At 34.3% G+C, this 16,122-nt stretch overlaps 1 protein-coding gene across 1 annotated transcript in view; it reads left to right on the top strand.

The window, feature by feature from the left end:
• decr1 (2,4-dienoyl CoA reductase 1, mitochondrial) overlaps nucleotides 1-11,479 on the top strand; it is a 47,459-nt gene extending 35,980 nt beyond the window's left edge. The window contains exons 6-10 of the mRNA XM_039736633.1: nucleotides 2,443-2,542; nucleotides 8,997-9,069; nucleotides 9,281-9,427; nucleotides 9,934-9,996; nucleotides 10,078-11,479. Coding sequence (XP_039592567.1) covers nucleotides 2,443-2,542; nucleotides 8,997-9,069; nucleotides 9,281-9,427; nucleotides 9,934-9,996; nucleotides 10,078-10,137 — 443 coding nt within the window. The 3' untranslated portion in view covers nucleotides 10,138-11,479. The remainder of the gene's footprint in view (nucleotides 1-2,442; nucleotides 2,543-8,996; nucleotides 9,070-9,280; nucleotides 9,428-9,933; nucleotides 9,997-10,077) is intronic.
• Nucleotides 11,480-16,122: the final 4,643 nt, after the last annotated feature.

The raw sequence follows: 16,122 nt of genomic DNA, 5'->3' as shown, positions 1-16,122 counted from the left end.
AACAAGGCTTAATTTAAAAAAAAAAAAAAAGTAGTTTTCACCAAATTACAAATAAATTTTGTTTAATATTCTCACACAATCAATTATTTGATATTGGTATTTAAACACTGCTTAAATGTAAATATTTGTGCACTTATGGTTTTAATCATTAATTGCACTATAGCTTTTTTGCTGTTAAAATAAAGATTTACTATATTTATACAGGTGAGTTGTTGGTTTGTAAATAAACACAGTACAAATCTTTAACAAAAAAGCCACAAATATGACAAATGTTCATAAGTTGTTTATCAAGATGACACAAAAATAACATTTTTAACAAGTTTATAAGTACATTTCGCGGTTATGCTAACAAGCCTATTGTTTACTAAGCAGCAATTTCATATTCGTCTTTCTTTTCTTTTTCCAATTAAAGATGTAAGCTGCTGTACTTAAATTAAGCTCGCTGTCCAAACTCAAGCAGTGTCAATTTTAATTTTATAGGAGAAAATAAAAAGGTCTGAATTAAAGTATCTTTTCTTGTCGTTTGTCAAATTGCACTGGATGACTTCTCCATTTCCTTTTTTTTTTTTTGTTTCTCCACTTTTTTAATGTAAAGTGTAATATTCTAATAATCTCTCACTCTCTGGTAGAACAAGCCTTGACTTGCTGCTCTTTGTTTACACTGCAGGAAGCTTGCAGCAAAAAAAGAAAAGTTCTGGCTGAATTATCATAATACCTTACACAAAGGAGCACTGCAGCTAAACTACGGTAAAGCTTAGAAATGCAGCAGATGAAACAATCTGTTTTTGTGTTTGGCCAATTTACCAATCACTGATTGTGTCTTTTTTTTTTTTTTGTTTAGTTAAAAATGTCCAATTTAGATTGGTGGCCGACTGATCTGAGCATCACTAGTTTTGAGAGATTTAGCTATACTAACAGAATTGCAGAGGAAGAAAATCACACAATTCCTCATTTTTTCCATATACTTGCCATGGTATATCCCTCTACTTAATTTTTTACCTATATAACTAATTGCATTTTACAATGAAGGAACAGTGAGATAATTACGGTTATAAGCAACAATATTTCATTTATCCCATTTATGGCAGATCACCAGTCCCATCCAACCAGCTTGTACCCCATTCAGAATTTTTACTGTATACTATTTCATGCTTAAATCTTTTTGATTCCTTCCATTTTCTTAATCCCTTGACTCTGTGTTCTTATATCTCTTTCCTTGCTATCAGCTTTAATCAAAATTAGACTATATTTTCATTTTCCACTAATTTGTGTTTATGGCCCCTGCCTTCTCCATGCTATAAGATGGCACCTTAATACTTGCTTGCTTCTATATAGTGACTTCTAGGATGAGCTGCTCTCAATGTTAGAGAATTTTCTGGGTAAAAAATTCAGTACAGTCATGATCTTGCATATATCTGTGTAATTGCTGAAGGAGTTATTCAAGATTTTACTATTAGATAAGTTGTTAGTTTGGGCAGGTGTATCAACAGACGATTCAAGATTTAGAGCTATGCCTATCTTTTGTAGAAGAGTAGCATCTGTGTCTTGCACCCTGAGAATGTAACTTTGATTAGAAATACCAAAACTGAACTCGGTTTTGTGCTGTTTGAAAAAAGTTGAATTTGAGATCCACTGAATCAGTATCAAATATGTCTTGGGTGACAAGCCTAGTGATTTGAAGACATTACAGGTATAGTACATCACTGTCCAGAATTTACTTTTGTTTTGACTATTGAAAGTAAAAATGTAATGCTGTCCAAACGCATTGTGGTGGACAGCCGCCTCAACTGTAAAAAGCAAGATTTTACCACTGCGTTCACATGGCTATCAAATTTTAAAGTGGGATCCATTTTCACACCTAAATTTGTGATCATGAATTTCTCAAATTGAGCCACAGTGGAAAGGTCGATGTAGGGGGTTCCGCTGGTTCTGTTGGGTCTAAATAGCATGAATTCTGTTTTGTTCTCATTAAAATTTAGAAAATTTAATGCCATCCAACTCCTTATGTCAATAAGGCAATCAGGCAGGGGCTGGACAGAACATAGACCTTGGCGTTTCAGAGGGAACTAAACCTGACAATCATCTGCATAAAGATGAAAGGAAATACCATGTTTCCGAAAAAAAGCGCGCCTCTTATAAAAAGTAGAGAATACCAAAGCACATTTTTATCCTTCAATTCATTGCTTTTCTTTAGTAGTTTCAAGTTTTTTTTTAACTAAATATTTTACTAAGTTACAAGAAAGAAAGCTGGTCTGTTTAACCTTACATTGTGTCGTGTTATTTCTCTTGTCATAGTGGCAACAGTAATTTTCTATTTGGATATTTTGCACTGTATTTTAAATTTTGTTAACTATTTCTTGACTTGGTTTAGAATAGCCAATTGTTCCAAATATTTTAACCATCTTAATATTTGTTTGTTGTATTTTTTTGTTTATTTTTTAGGGGCAGCTTTCCTGGCAATCACAACCATCTATGCAGAAAGTGGATCAGGCTTTGTAGTTCCCAGTGCTTCTGCAAAAGCAGGAGTTGACGCTTTATGCAAGTATGTGAAACGCAACACCGATTTATCTGTAATACATAATTTTAAAACACTTAAAATTACATAAGGTGTAAACATGCAAAGTCTTTCTAAAATCTAAATATTTCATTTGTAGATTTTGAGTAAAATCACATTTCCTTTGTACCTATAGTATATTTGTATTTTTGAAGTAAGACAGTGTGATTTTATAAAAAAATTAAGGCTACAGAATGTTTTTTTTTTTTTTTACCCAAGTGTACTAATGTATTTTACCAAAAAAAAGCTGAATTATTGATACAAGGATAAAGGGTAGTGATGTGCAGTAGGTAAGAAGCTTATTCTTTATATAAAAGAGTCCTTTATTAACTATTTGCATTACTTGAAGAATATGTTTGAGCAGGGGTAAAGACAGCAACTGAAAAAGGAAGGTTGGTCTAAGTAACATCTTGATGGTTAAGAAATAATCTGAAACCAGGAAAATGAATCACTTTTTTGTAGGACTATCAAAAGATACTTTATTATGCAAGTATTGGTGAAGATGTAGTGAATGTTTACCTCAAAAAAATCTAATTAACCCCAGTCTGCAAAGAGTAGAATCAACAGCAAAAACTGTATCAAATGCTACTTTTGTTGATGATGCTGCTACTGCTACTATATTGAAATTTTCAGACTAGAAAATTACAGGATAGAAGGAGGATATCTTAAAAATTTCACATTTTATGGGAGAGTACATAATTTATTATTGGCTAAAGAAATAATCACATGTATCAAAAATTAACTGTAATGGGTATGAAGGTGTATAAAATTCAATTATAATTTCAATGTTTACTTACTACTTACTATGAGATAATAGACTAATCAAACAAAGCAAGTTATTAACTGACCATAACTACACAGAAGTTTAGGCCAACTTAAGGTGGTTGACAAACAAATGGAGTGTACTCCATCAAGCTTGTTTGGTTAGTTAATATTTATATCAATATATCATTCAGGTACTAGGATGAGCCAAGGCAATGAGGACACATCACAGACAAAGGATAAGGTGCAAAAATGCAATAATGCTTTCACACACAAGTCAAAACAGTGGTTCAGAACGTCAAAGTCCAAAAGTGGAATATACTGTATAAGTCAATTAATCCATAAAAACAGTGTTACAGTGGATGTCCAGTATATAAATCAATCAATGACGCATTTAAAATCCCAAGGTTAAAACCTATTCAGGACCTTTTTTTTTAAAACCAACACGCGCCTTCTTGTTAAACTGATGTATCCTCAGCATGAGAATATGTGGACCGACAGGCATAGTCCATCCTTCTCTTCAGTTTGGGCACCAGCCATCTCTGGCATTACCAACTTGGGTACCTCAACTCCAGCTTGTGTCCTTACCACTTTATCTTGGAATCTGTGGGGACCCCACAAGCCATCTATGTCTGTGGGAGGGATGCTTTGCACATCTTTTATTGCTGCTATGTCTTTTTTATAGTGTGTTGACCAGAACTGTATACAACACATTTGTTGTGTATTATTTATGCTTAACCTAAAATCCCTTTATTTATATACATTTTTTACAGTGTAATTTTTATATGTAATTGCGTTCTCATAATTTTAGACAAAATTTAAAATGCATCAACATAAACATCTACAGTATATGCTTTTTAGAGATTGTTCCTGTAAGTCAGTATCACCCATCATGTATTTTGTATGACACTCATCCTCTGCCCATCTTGTATTTATTATTACAATCATCACATCATCCTGTCTTTTGCTTCGCATGACTAATTCTTAGACAATTTCTCCTCAGCTTGGATTATTGTGTGAGGAACTGCTAGACCTGTCTCTTTAAGGTCCCGAGTTCTTCATTAACATGCTGAAGCTCATAACTTTTTATCTTCAATTGCTTTACAAAGAGGACAAGTCAGACAGAAGTTTATAAAATGGTGCTTTTACTGTACACAATGAGAGGTTAATATGGGTAGAATACAAATTATAAATGAAAAAACAAAGCAAGAAAATCCACTGCTCCTTTGGACTCTTAACATATAGGACTGAACCCATATTTGTTTGATGTAGATTGCCTACTTTCCCAAATACTGCCAAGCACTCACTCTCTTGTCTATCTTTTCTCTTTCTTTCTCACTCACTTTCTTTTCTCCTGCCAGATAACCTTCACCCAGAACTCTTCTCCCAACATAGAATTTGTTTATTATCAGCCTCAAGGCAACTTAAAACTTTCACTTCCTAAGACTCTGAAATTGCCTTCCATGTCTAGGGAGCCCCACTTTGGCTATAAGGATTCTTAACTTGAACTCCTAAAATGGCCTCTGGTGTTCCTGCACTCTAGTGTTTTTGGTAGCTCTTAAAGATCTCACTGATTAAGACAAAAGGGAGAGTTTATGCTGTCCTTATAGTGGATAAGCAAGAGAGAAACCAGCCTTTCTTTTTTTTTATTAGGTATCCCAGTCAAAGTTTGTTAAGAGATCTAGAGGCCTCTTGTCACCCTGCAATAGATTTTTACTTTCTTTGGATATGGAGTAGATTCTTTCCGGGCTTCCAATTTTTCTAACTGTTCTGCATTAGTGTGTCTGCTGCATTGTTCATCTTAAACTGGCAAATACAGCACAGAACTTTACACTTTCAGTATGTGAGTTTCTCTCCATCTCTCTCTTCTTCTCTCTCTTATCTGTGCAATCTTTACTTTCCCTCCAAGACGTCTCTCCCTAGCTACTTTTTATTGGTCAGTCACTCCCTTACAATATGTTTTTTGTATGCATTTGGCTATTCATTGTTGTATTTTCTGTGCCCATTAGAATAGTGTAGAAGACTGCACTTTGTTCTACAGGACTGGTCCCCATCTAGTGTTCTTGGTTTCCTGCAGCATCTAGCAAGATAAACCAGTTAAAAGATGGATCCTGAATGGATGTCTTAAGAATCTTTTTCATATTCATGATTTACTTCTTTGATCCTGCTATGTGACATGCTCCAAAAATTCTACTTTTTGGTCAGGTTTTATTTTGTGCATTATAAATATTTTCATGTATAAACTGATAGCTGATTAGAATTTTAGAAGTTATGAATGGCTTTCAGATTTATAAACTTATTTTTCTTTAAATTTGTCACTCATGTTTTGGGTGAACATTTTTTTGTGTTGGTCTTGTTTGATATTTATAGCATTTATACAAAAGAAGTAAAATCAATGATACAATGCATTTTTTTCACAATCTCATGAAGAAAGGGGTTTTGTTAAGTTTGGGATTTGTTGGGCAGAATTGTGGAAGTTATGTTGGGAATCCTTTAGTATGAACTGCACTTGATTGTAATTATAAATATGTCTGTGCACTATGCACATTAATAGATTGAGTGAAAGATGCACAGTAATTGCCAATTTCAAATGTCACACAGTTGACAGCTTCAGTGAAATCCTCTCAATACAGCTTTGATCTGATATATTTTACTTTGTGTTTAATTTACTTTTGAAATAAATGTTGCATATGTTGAAATAGTTATTTTATATGAAATCTGAACGAGTAACACAAAAACATTAACTCGGAGCAGAGCCAAAACACCAAGTCTGAATCTGCGCAGATAATGGAATAATGTACAAACTCTTAAGTTCAATGACTTATCCTGACCAAATGGTTAGACCAAATATAGTCACTCTACCAAGAGTGGTTAAATTCTGCAACTGAAGTGGTGTTTAGTTGCATTTTTAATTTATAAAAAAAAAAAAAAATCACAGCACTTTGGATACAGTGCATCCAGAAAGAATTCACAGCGCATCACTTTTTCCACATTTTGTTATGTTACAGCCTTATTCCAAAATGGATTCAATGAATTTTTTTCCTCAGAATTCTACACACAACACCCCATAATGACCTCCTTGACTAAGGCCCTTCTTACCCGATCGCTCAGTTTAGATCGCCAGCTAGCTTTAGGAAGAGTCCAGGTGGTTTCGAACTTCTTCCACTTACGGATGATGGAGGCCACTGTGCTCATTGGGACCTTCAAAGCAGCAGAAATTGTTCTGTAACCTTCCCCAGATTTGAGCCTCAAGACAATCCTGTTTTGGAGGTCTACAGACAATTCCTTTGACTTCATGCTTGGTTTGTGCTCAGAGATGAACTGTCAACTGTGGGACCTTATATAGACAGGTGTGTGCCTTTCCAAATCATGTCAAATCAGCTGAATTTACCACAGGTTGACTCCATTTAAGCTGCAGAAACATCTCAAGGATGATCAGGGTAAACAGGATGCACCGGAGCTCAAGTTTGAGCTTCATGGCAAAGGCTGTGAACACTTATGTACATTTGCTTTCTCAATTTTTTTTATTTTTAATAAATTTGCAAAAATCTCAAGTAAACTTTTTTCACATTGTCATTATGGGGTGTTGTGTGTAGAATTCTGAGGAGAAAAATAAATTTAATCCATTTTGGAATAAGGCTGTAACATAACAAAATGTGGAAAAAGTGATGCGCTGTGAATACTTTCCAGATGCACTGTATATGAAGATCTGTACTTACAGCTTTTGGTATTAGTAATTTAAGCAATATAAAAAGCTTTCAGTAATGTCTGATGCTTGAATAGTTCTTTATGAAAAGATTTGTGATAATTGAATGAAAAAAGTAATTTTATAGCAGTTTTTTTTTTTTTTAATTAAACAGTGTGTTACATTAGAAAAAGAGAGTGGGAAGACACAAAGAACCAGACTTTTAGTCAAATTCAGATTGAGGCTTCTCCAGATTAAAAGCTTCCTGTCAGATTTTTAGGATTGTATGAATTTGCACATCTTGGTGCTGCTAGAGTTGTTGAAAGATGATAATAAATGTTAAAAGTGATTTAGACAAAAAATGAGGGGGAGGGGATTATTCCCCCCCACTTTTTTCCACTTTGCATTTTGATTAAAGTTCATAATGGATCACAAGCAAGTATGCATTTTTATCTTAAATGGCAGGGAATGTTTTCTTGATGACAGAAGCAACATCAACTTGCTGAACTCTCATGTCCTCTTTATGTAACAAAAACTACTGAGTGTGAATGTAGCATGATTTATGCAAAGAACTGTACTTCTAAATTGAATTTAAATCAATGGACATTATATGCATATTTGTTCACTTGCTTATGTTATGTATTCTGTACAACTTATCTGAGGTGCAGTAGGAAAAAAATCCAGATGGATAGGTTTATAGTGTGTTTTTTTTTTTTTAAGTCATTATTGTCACATGTACAAAGTACAGTAACATTCATACTTGCATGTGTTAATTAAGATGGAATATGTCACCACTCTCTGGTGCCATGATTTGAGCAGAACTACCTTGAAACATCCTTAAAAGAAAAAAAACTTAAATTCTTTCTCATGTAATCCCCAAATGTACAGAATCTGTAAACAAGGAACTGCTCATTCCTTATGGGGAAGTGATGTTTCATAGCATAAATCTGATCTGAAACAGACAGAGATTTGTCAGTTTATATTTTTTTATACGGGGAAGAAGACTTTTCTTTGATCATATTTATCTGTATATTTGTGAATGGAGTTTTTGGTTAGTTTTTAGTTTGCCATGATGTAGTTAATGAAACTGCTTAATTCAAAAGTTAGTTGAAAAAAGGGTTTTAGCTCTATCCCGTTGTTTAGAGGAATTGTTTTGCTTGCATTATATTATATGTTTTTGTGCTTCATATTCATGCATTTTTTTCAGATTGCTTTCTGTTTCAAATATCTAGGATTATAGTTACTACTTTTTGTGTTGGCATGAGTGTACAAGTGATTTAATTTACCTCGGAGTTAGGATCCAATAAAATACAATTTTCCATCTAAACATAATGTTTTGGTTTTTTTTCTTCCAGAAGTTAGGATTAGAATTGCTAATTAAAATTGGATCAGTTTTGACCCAAATGATATGAAAAACTGGTATATCACCACTTGTGCTCCCATAATTCAGTATAGTAAAACATTTGTGCATTGTTTCCAAGGGTAAATTCAATATTTTTTTGAATAGAATTTGTCTACAGAGAGTAAATCAACAAATGAAACATTTCTTCCTATGAAATGTTTATGACTGAACAGGATTGTTAGGGGTATGAAATTCCATATTGACATTTTTCTTTAAGAGGCATGGTAGGCAACTGGAAAATACTTTCAAATCACACTCACTGCCACAAAGCAAGTATGAAAGCTGCATTTTTTAAAAGAACATTATGTGCAGCCCATTCTTGAATTTTATCATTTACTATTTAAGGTCTATTGGGTAATAAATGCATAACTAAAGTATACCCTGTTTGTTTGACATGATCTTAAAATATATTGTTGCAACAACATCTTTGACAGTGGTGGCTAGTGCTTGAGATTTTGGCCTAAGGGGTTACATTTATATACTATTATTAAACATAAGCATGATAAACAGCAAAGTATTTATTAATCCTAATTTGCTAATCTCGCTGCTCATTCCCAGAGTCATTTTTTTTTAATTTATGTTTTCATGTTTAGGTCACTTGCTGGTGAATGGGGAAGATATGGAATGAGATTCAATGTTATCCAACCTGGACCAATAAAAACAAAGGTACTTTTAACATCAGTTACAGTATCAATGTAAATAAGGAAACTTCAAAGTTATTAGATGCATATAGATATTTAATACACCATAAGAAATTATGAATATATTGCAACTGATTTTTTTCAAGTCTAAAGGTAACCATCTTATCAGTTTTTATTTTCATAATTATTTAATTAGAGAGATGTTCTGCAAAATTTCCTTTTTTATCTTTTCTCAGGGTGCCTTTAGTCGTTTGGATCCAACAGGAACATTTGAAAAATCAATGGCTGACAGAATACCAGTGGGACGTTTGGGGACACCTGGAGAAATTGCAAACCTTGTTGCATATCTCTGTAGTGACTATGCCAGCTGGGTTAATGGAGCAGTGAGTTTCTGTTTATTCTGCATAAAAATAATTATTGCTGGGCCACCATAGACGTAAAAAGATTGAACTGCAGTGTATTAGAAAAGTCTCTCCAGCAGTGTCAGAATACAGTACCTCTAAAAAGATAAGCATTATTGTGTTATATATTTTATTGTGACAGTGACCAAGATAAGGTGAAAAAATATTTGAATGTACTTCTATGCATGAACCATATAGTAAGGATGACTTTTTAAACATTTGTTTCAATGTAATTTGTGATACAGTACTCAGAAAAAGTTGGCATAGTGAAGGACCTAAGCAACTGGATAGCTAAAAAGATCCAAAAAATTATTTCATTTGCAAGTTAAAGTGCAAGGGCTACCAACAAATTGTGCTTCAGTTTTCAAACACATAAACTATAGCACATTTTAATGTGGCAACACATTTTGATTCTTTTAAAGCAATATAAATTACAAAAGTATAGACACACTTTTAAGATTCACTAATGTTTTTCTTTTCACTTAAAGGTAATTAGAATGGATGGCGGAGAATATGTTTTTATGGCTGGTGAATTTAATAACCTAATAAAGGTAATACAGTTTTCTAATTAAGAATTAATTATTTCATGTGGTTACCCAATGGTCTCTAAGCATATACTTCTCTTTCTCTAGGTAACCAAGGAACAGTGGACTTTAATGGAATCATTGATTAGACAAACTAAGGGATCCTAGATGGCATTTGAATGAAAAATAATGAGGAATTTAGTGTCAATGAAACTTTTCATTAAAAAAATGTAGGCATTATTTTGCATTCAATTCTTATAATGAATTGCTTATTAAAGTTTGTTGCAAATATTGGTCCCATCTGGAGTAGAAGTGAATCAGAGGATGATCTACAATGTATGTTGTCACATCAAATTCATGATGTGTTTCAATGCATCAATTTCTGGAAAGAGTACAGTGACACATTTAGATGTTTCTTTACCCTGTTATTTTTTTCTGACTTACTAAATGAAGGTCCCAATAGATTAAATCATTGAAATTTCTCATTTTGAAATAGTTTTGAATAATGAAGCATAGATTGACACTGTATTCGTCCCTTCAGGGAAATTCAGGATGCTCAACTTTCCCTAAAAGCAGGGTTAATTCCATGACAGAAACTAGGATAAGTTAATAAAAAGGAAATTAGAAGCCGCAAGTATTTCTTTTGCATCATCTGAGAATTTATCTAAATTTAAATTCCATCATTTATATCCTTCAAAATAACTTAAAACCAAAAGTAAAATACAGAAATATAACTAACTTTCACTGGACCAAGGAGACTACAACATAACTGTAAAATTTGCTGAGTACATTTTTGAAATACTTAACTTCAGTAGTATGAAACTTCAGCTTTTATGGTTTACTGTTTTACAAGCAAAATTGAACAATAATTTATTAAAAAAAAAAAAAAAGTCAAGTCAAGAAAGTCAAAATTCTGAGCTGTACACATCTTATGATATATTCACACAAAGTCATGTAAGAGTTCTGAGATATAATTTTCTTATTGTTTGGCTCCAAAATAATATTATTGCGTAGCATATTTTGGGATTCTTACATCCGTAAAAGTTATGTTCAGTTCTGATTGGTTTTTGTTTGAAAAGTTTACCACCTAGTCTTGAATGAAGGACTTTGTTGGGGTTGCTTAAATATTTTGTATCTGAATAAGGATACCTTGGAGGACTGGGGCAGAATTGTCTTTGTACATCATGAGTTTGTACACAGAAAATTTGTACGGTTTTATGAGGAATGTTAAAATATGGATTCACAAATCCAAAGTTGAAAACCAAACAAATTCTATCCAAAATTGCAATATTGTAAAGAAAAGTCAATTATGAGAACTTGAAGTTAAACATAAACAGGAGTCCCTTGCCTGAAGAACAATGTTTCTTTTTGAACTGTAATTATCCAGTTACTTTTAGCTGAATTACTATATGTTAAAATCGTGGATGGATCAAATATCTGTTAAAGGATAAAATTTATAGAACTTGATATAATTACATTGCACCTTGATTAAACTTCTACTGTTCATAAAGTAAGAGTGTTAAGAGTTTTTATTTGACTTTGTTTTTCTTATCTATTTCAAAGACTTTGAGGATTTTGCATTACATTGTTAATGTTTAAATGGTAGATGGTTTTAGAAAGCATGAAACTTGCACATCATGTTTTCATTTTTTTTAAATAAAAAGTTAAGTTGTATGCCTGTATTGCATAGATTCATAGTTTATTCCTGGAATACCACCTCTTCTCAATTTGTGGTGGTTTTTATTTTATTTTTTTATTTAACCACAAGCTTTGTAAGCCTATCTAGTATTTATTCTGAGTGCAGCTATACTATTCTATTACTGTGTATTACAACAGTTAACATTTGGAGCGTCTTTATCTGTTCACTAAACCTGTGGTGAATGTCTAATGAAATAGAATTCAAAAGGTATTAGAAACAAAAGTAAGGTTATGGGAACAGAAGTAAGGCCAATTGGTCTTTAATTGCTAGGATTTATTTTGTTATTCACCTTGTCAATTGAATTCACATTTCAGTTTTTGGGTACTCAGGTGTTATAGTGTTATGTTTTTGTCAGAATTTTTTTTTACTAATGGTTTGTTTTTTTAATGGAACATATTTAATTTCATGCAATTCTACCAGTTATAATGAATCAGGCCTGGGGACTTTGTTAGTGGGTGGTTGAAGGACATCTGACTCTTTTTATAAGTAAAATTTTTAAAAACAGTCCTCTATTTCTGTGTCTCCTGGGGCATTCACTTATCTTTTGATTGTTAATAAATACTTATATAAAATTATTTGTTTAGTTCATTGGCTTTATATTGCTCATTTTCAGGGTTTCTTTTCTTTGTGGATCTCTGAAACTTCCTAAATTCTCTTACTGCTTTTTTCTTTTCTTTTTTTACTTGAGCAGCACTGAAAAAAATTAGGGATGCACCGAAATGAAAATTCTGGGCCGAAAACGAAACCGAAATTTTTGGATGCACTTGGCCGAAAACCGATACCGAAACCGAAAATGGCTTCATTAAAAAACATGTTTAAAATATTTTCTTTTTGTTTGTATTAAAAAAAACTACAAATTAATTAAACAATCAAACTTTTATTGATATTAAAGAACAGTAATAAGGCTGTTTAACAATAACAAAACTAAATAAAATTTCTTTCTGTAACAAAATTGTGCAAAAAAAATGCTAGCTGCTTTTTTACTTCAATTTTAAATTACTGTACCAAACAGTGCACAAACAGAAGAAAAATAAATAAATCCAACCTCTTACTGTAAACAACATAACTATATACACTAAATTGGTCTGCTTTTAATTTAAGCAAAAGAAGCAGGTTTATCTTTATAAACAAAAGTTTTTCAGTTTTCTGGCTGAAGACACAGTTCCTCTTCTCATGAAGAACATACTGCACTGAATAAAATCACTCAGTCTGTGCTAGCTTTTAGTGCCTTTACGAATTGTGCAAAATATTACCTGCATTAAACGTTTTACTTTAATTTTAAATTACTGTGCAAAACAACATTGCAATAACAGAATAAATAAATCAAACCTTTAACTGTAAACAACATCAAATTAGGCTGCTTTTATTTTAGCAAAAGTGGCAGATTTCTCTTTATGAACAAAAGTTGTTCAGCTTTCTGGCTGGAGAGACGATTTCTGTTCTCATCAAGAACATGAGATGCTGCACTGAATAATCTCTCACTGTCTGTGCTGGTGCTTGGGGCAGATAAGTACTTGCGCGCAGTCCATGCAAGCAAAGGAAAGCGATCTTTGTTCGCGCCAGTAGTCAAGTGGATTGTCACTTCTGCCAATGGGTAGTTCAGCTAGATAGGTTGCTACTTCTTGTGAGGCTGCGCTTGCTCTTACACCGCTGTGGGTTGGGTCGCTTTCCTGTAAAATTTCGTCAAACATAAAGCGAAGGAATGTGCGCCTCATCACTTGTACGTGACCGTTTCTCAGGCACAGTTTGCTCTGTTCTCCCCGTCGCGGCTTGTGCTTCACCAGAGGTTTCAAGAGCCGTAAGCTCTGTTTGCACCATTTCGCGTACATCCTGCCTTTTCTCATCGTCATAGTAATGGTCTTTAAAGCGTGGATCTAATATTGTTGCAATGCCGTAAAGAGGGTTGGACTCAATATCTTGGAAGCGTTTGTTAACAGCCTCCAGTAGAGTTTTTTTTAGCTGTTTTTACGCCATGATCTGTTTCCTCCTCTTTTCCAAGCAGGCGCTTCAGTGCTGCGATCAGTGGAATAACTTCAGCAACAGACGCTTGAGCTGAGCTTATTTCCTTGGTTAACTGTTCGAACGGGCGAGAAGAGAGACAATGTTTTCCACCAACATCCACTGATGTGCACTCAAAGTTGCTGGCAGGTCGTGATCTGTCATGTATGCAGCTAAAACCCGCTTCTGTTCAAGTAATCCTTGCAACACATAGTATGTACTGTTCCAGCGAGTGGCCACATCTTGCTGTAGTCGTTTTGTTGGCATCCCAAACTGTTTTTGCAAATCTTGTAGTCTGGAATAAGCAAGCGGAGAATGCTTAAAATGTCCCACAATTTTTCTCCCAGTTGCTGTGATTTCTGATATGCTCCGCTGACTAAGCACTCCCTCATTCACAGCCAACTGCACCGTGTGTGCCATGCAAGGTATGCTCTTTAATCCACTGTCATCCATAGCCTTTATCATGTTCCGTGCATTATCTCTCATAATCACATGCACTTTAGACTTGTCTATGTTCCAAGTTTCAAACATGTTAGCCAAAGCATCGGATATTGCTGCTGCAGTGTGTGAGCCGACAAACTCCTGTGCATGAAGCAGAATGTTTTGCAATTTAAACTCGCGTTTATCCACTGCGCTGTCAAACTGAGCATGCTAGTTGGACTAACGTCAGAGCTCCATATGTCTGGGGTAAAACTTAGAGCAGAGATATCTGTGGTCATGAGCTCATGAACATGTTTTGCAACACAGTCATACATTTCAGGTAGAGAGGTCTCTGCAAAATACCGTCTGCTTGACAGTGTGTAACGCGGCTCAATGTGGTGTATTAGCCTACGAAATCCGATGTCCTCCACGACTGAAAACGGCTCGTCATCTAAAGCAATGAATTCCATTACTTTCTCTGTTATGTCACGTGCTTTAGCACTGTCATTTGCAAATTTCTTAATTTTTTCGAAAAATGTGGCAACCGAGGGTGTTGATGTGCTAGTTGGCTTAGTTTTAACCAACGTTGTTTGACGGTATTCCTCAAATTCAATTGCGTGTCTTGACTTAAGGTGGTGTATTAAACCTGTAGTCGAAAATGTCTTTGCTGTTGAACCCCCTCTTGAAACTTTTGCAGAGCAAATGTTGCATATTGCAACTTTGCTGTCCTGATCTGAAACTTTTGAAGTGCTTCCAAACCGCCGACATACTCCGTGTTTGATGCATAATGACCGCGCGAACGAGACGGGAGGATGGGGAGGCGTGGCGACAATTTCGGCTTTTATTTTTGGCGCTTTCTTACGTTTCGGCCGAAACCGATAATGCTATTTCGGCCGAAAATTTTCGGCGGCCGAAATTTCGGTGCATCCCTAAAAAAAATGTTTGCTGTTTACTTACAGAAATTCTTATCGTTTCCCTTTTGCATTTTTACATGCTTTTTGACTATATATATATATATATATATATATATATATATAATGACTTGCGGGTGAATGCAGACAGAGCCCATTTATCTGTTCTCATCCTCTTAGATCTGAGTGCCGCATTTGACCCCATTGATCATGATATTCTTAGAAATCACCTTAGTCAATGGGTGGGCCTCTCTGGCAGTGTCTTAAATTGGTTTGAATCCTACCTGGCAGGGAGAAAATTCTTTGTTAGTTGTGGGAATTACAACTCAGACACAGGATATCCTATATGGTGTTCCACGAAGCTCTATCCTGGGCCCACTGTTATTCTCAATCTACATGCTTCCGTTAGGTCAGATTATCTCTGGGCATAATGTGAGTTACCACAGCTATGCTGATGACACACAGCTGTACTTATCAATAGCACCTGATGACCCCGATTCTCTTGATTCACTAACACAATGTCTTACTTGTATTTCTGAATGGATGAATAGTAATTTTCTCAAGCTAAATAAAGAGAAAACTGAAATCTTAGTGATTGGCAATAATGGATACAATGAGGCTATTAGAAATAAACTGGATACATTAGGATTAAAAGTCAAGACGGAGATAAAAGCTTAGGGGTAATTGTTGACTGTAATCTGAATTTTAAATCGCATATTAATCAGATCACTAGGACAGCATTTTTTCACTTAACATAGCAAAATTTAGACCTCTTATATCACTGAAAGATGCTGAGAAATTAGTTCATCCGTTTGTTTTCAGTCGACTAGATTACTGTAACGCAATCCTCTCAGGAATACCCAAAAAAAGACATAAATCGTTTGTAACTAGTGCAGAATGCAGCTGCTAGAATCCTAACCAGGAAAAGAAAATACGAGCACATTTCTCCAATTTTGATATCACTACACTGGTTGCCTGTGTCATTCAGGATTGACTTTAAAATTCTGCTTATGGTTTATAAAGCCTTAAATAATCTTGCCCCATCTTATATATCGGAATGTTTGACATCTTATATTCCAAATTGTTACCTCAGATCCTCAAATGAGTATCTCCTTAGAATTCCAA

This window comes from Polypterus senegalus, chromosome 15 (assembly GCF_016835505.1).
Source record: "Polypterus senegalus isolate Bchr_013 chromosome 15, ASM1683550v1, whole genome shotgun sequence".
Lineage (NCBI taxonomy): Eukaryota > Metazoa > Chordata > Cladistia > Polypteriformes > Polypteridae > Polypterus > Polypterus senegalus.
This window is presented reverse-complemented; position numbering and strand designations above follow the sequence as displayed.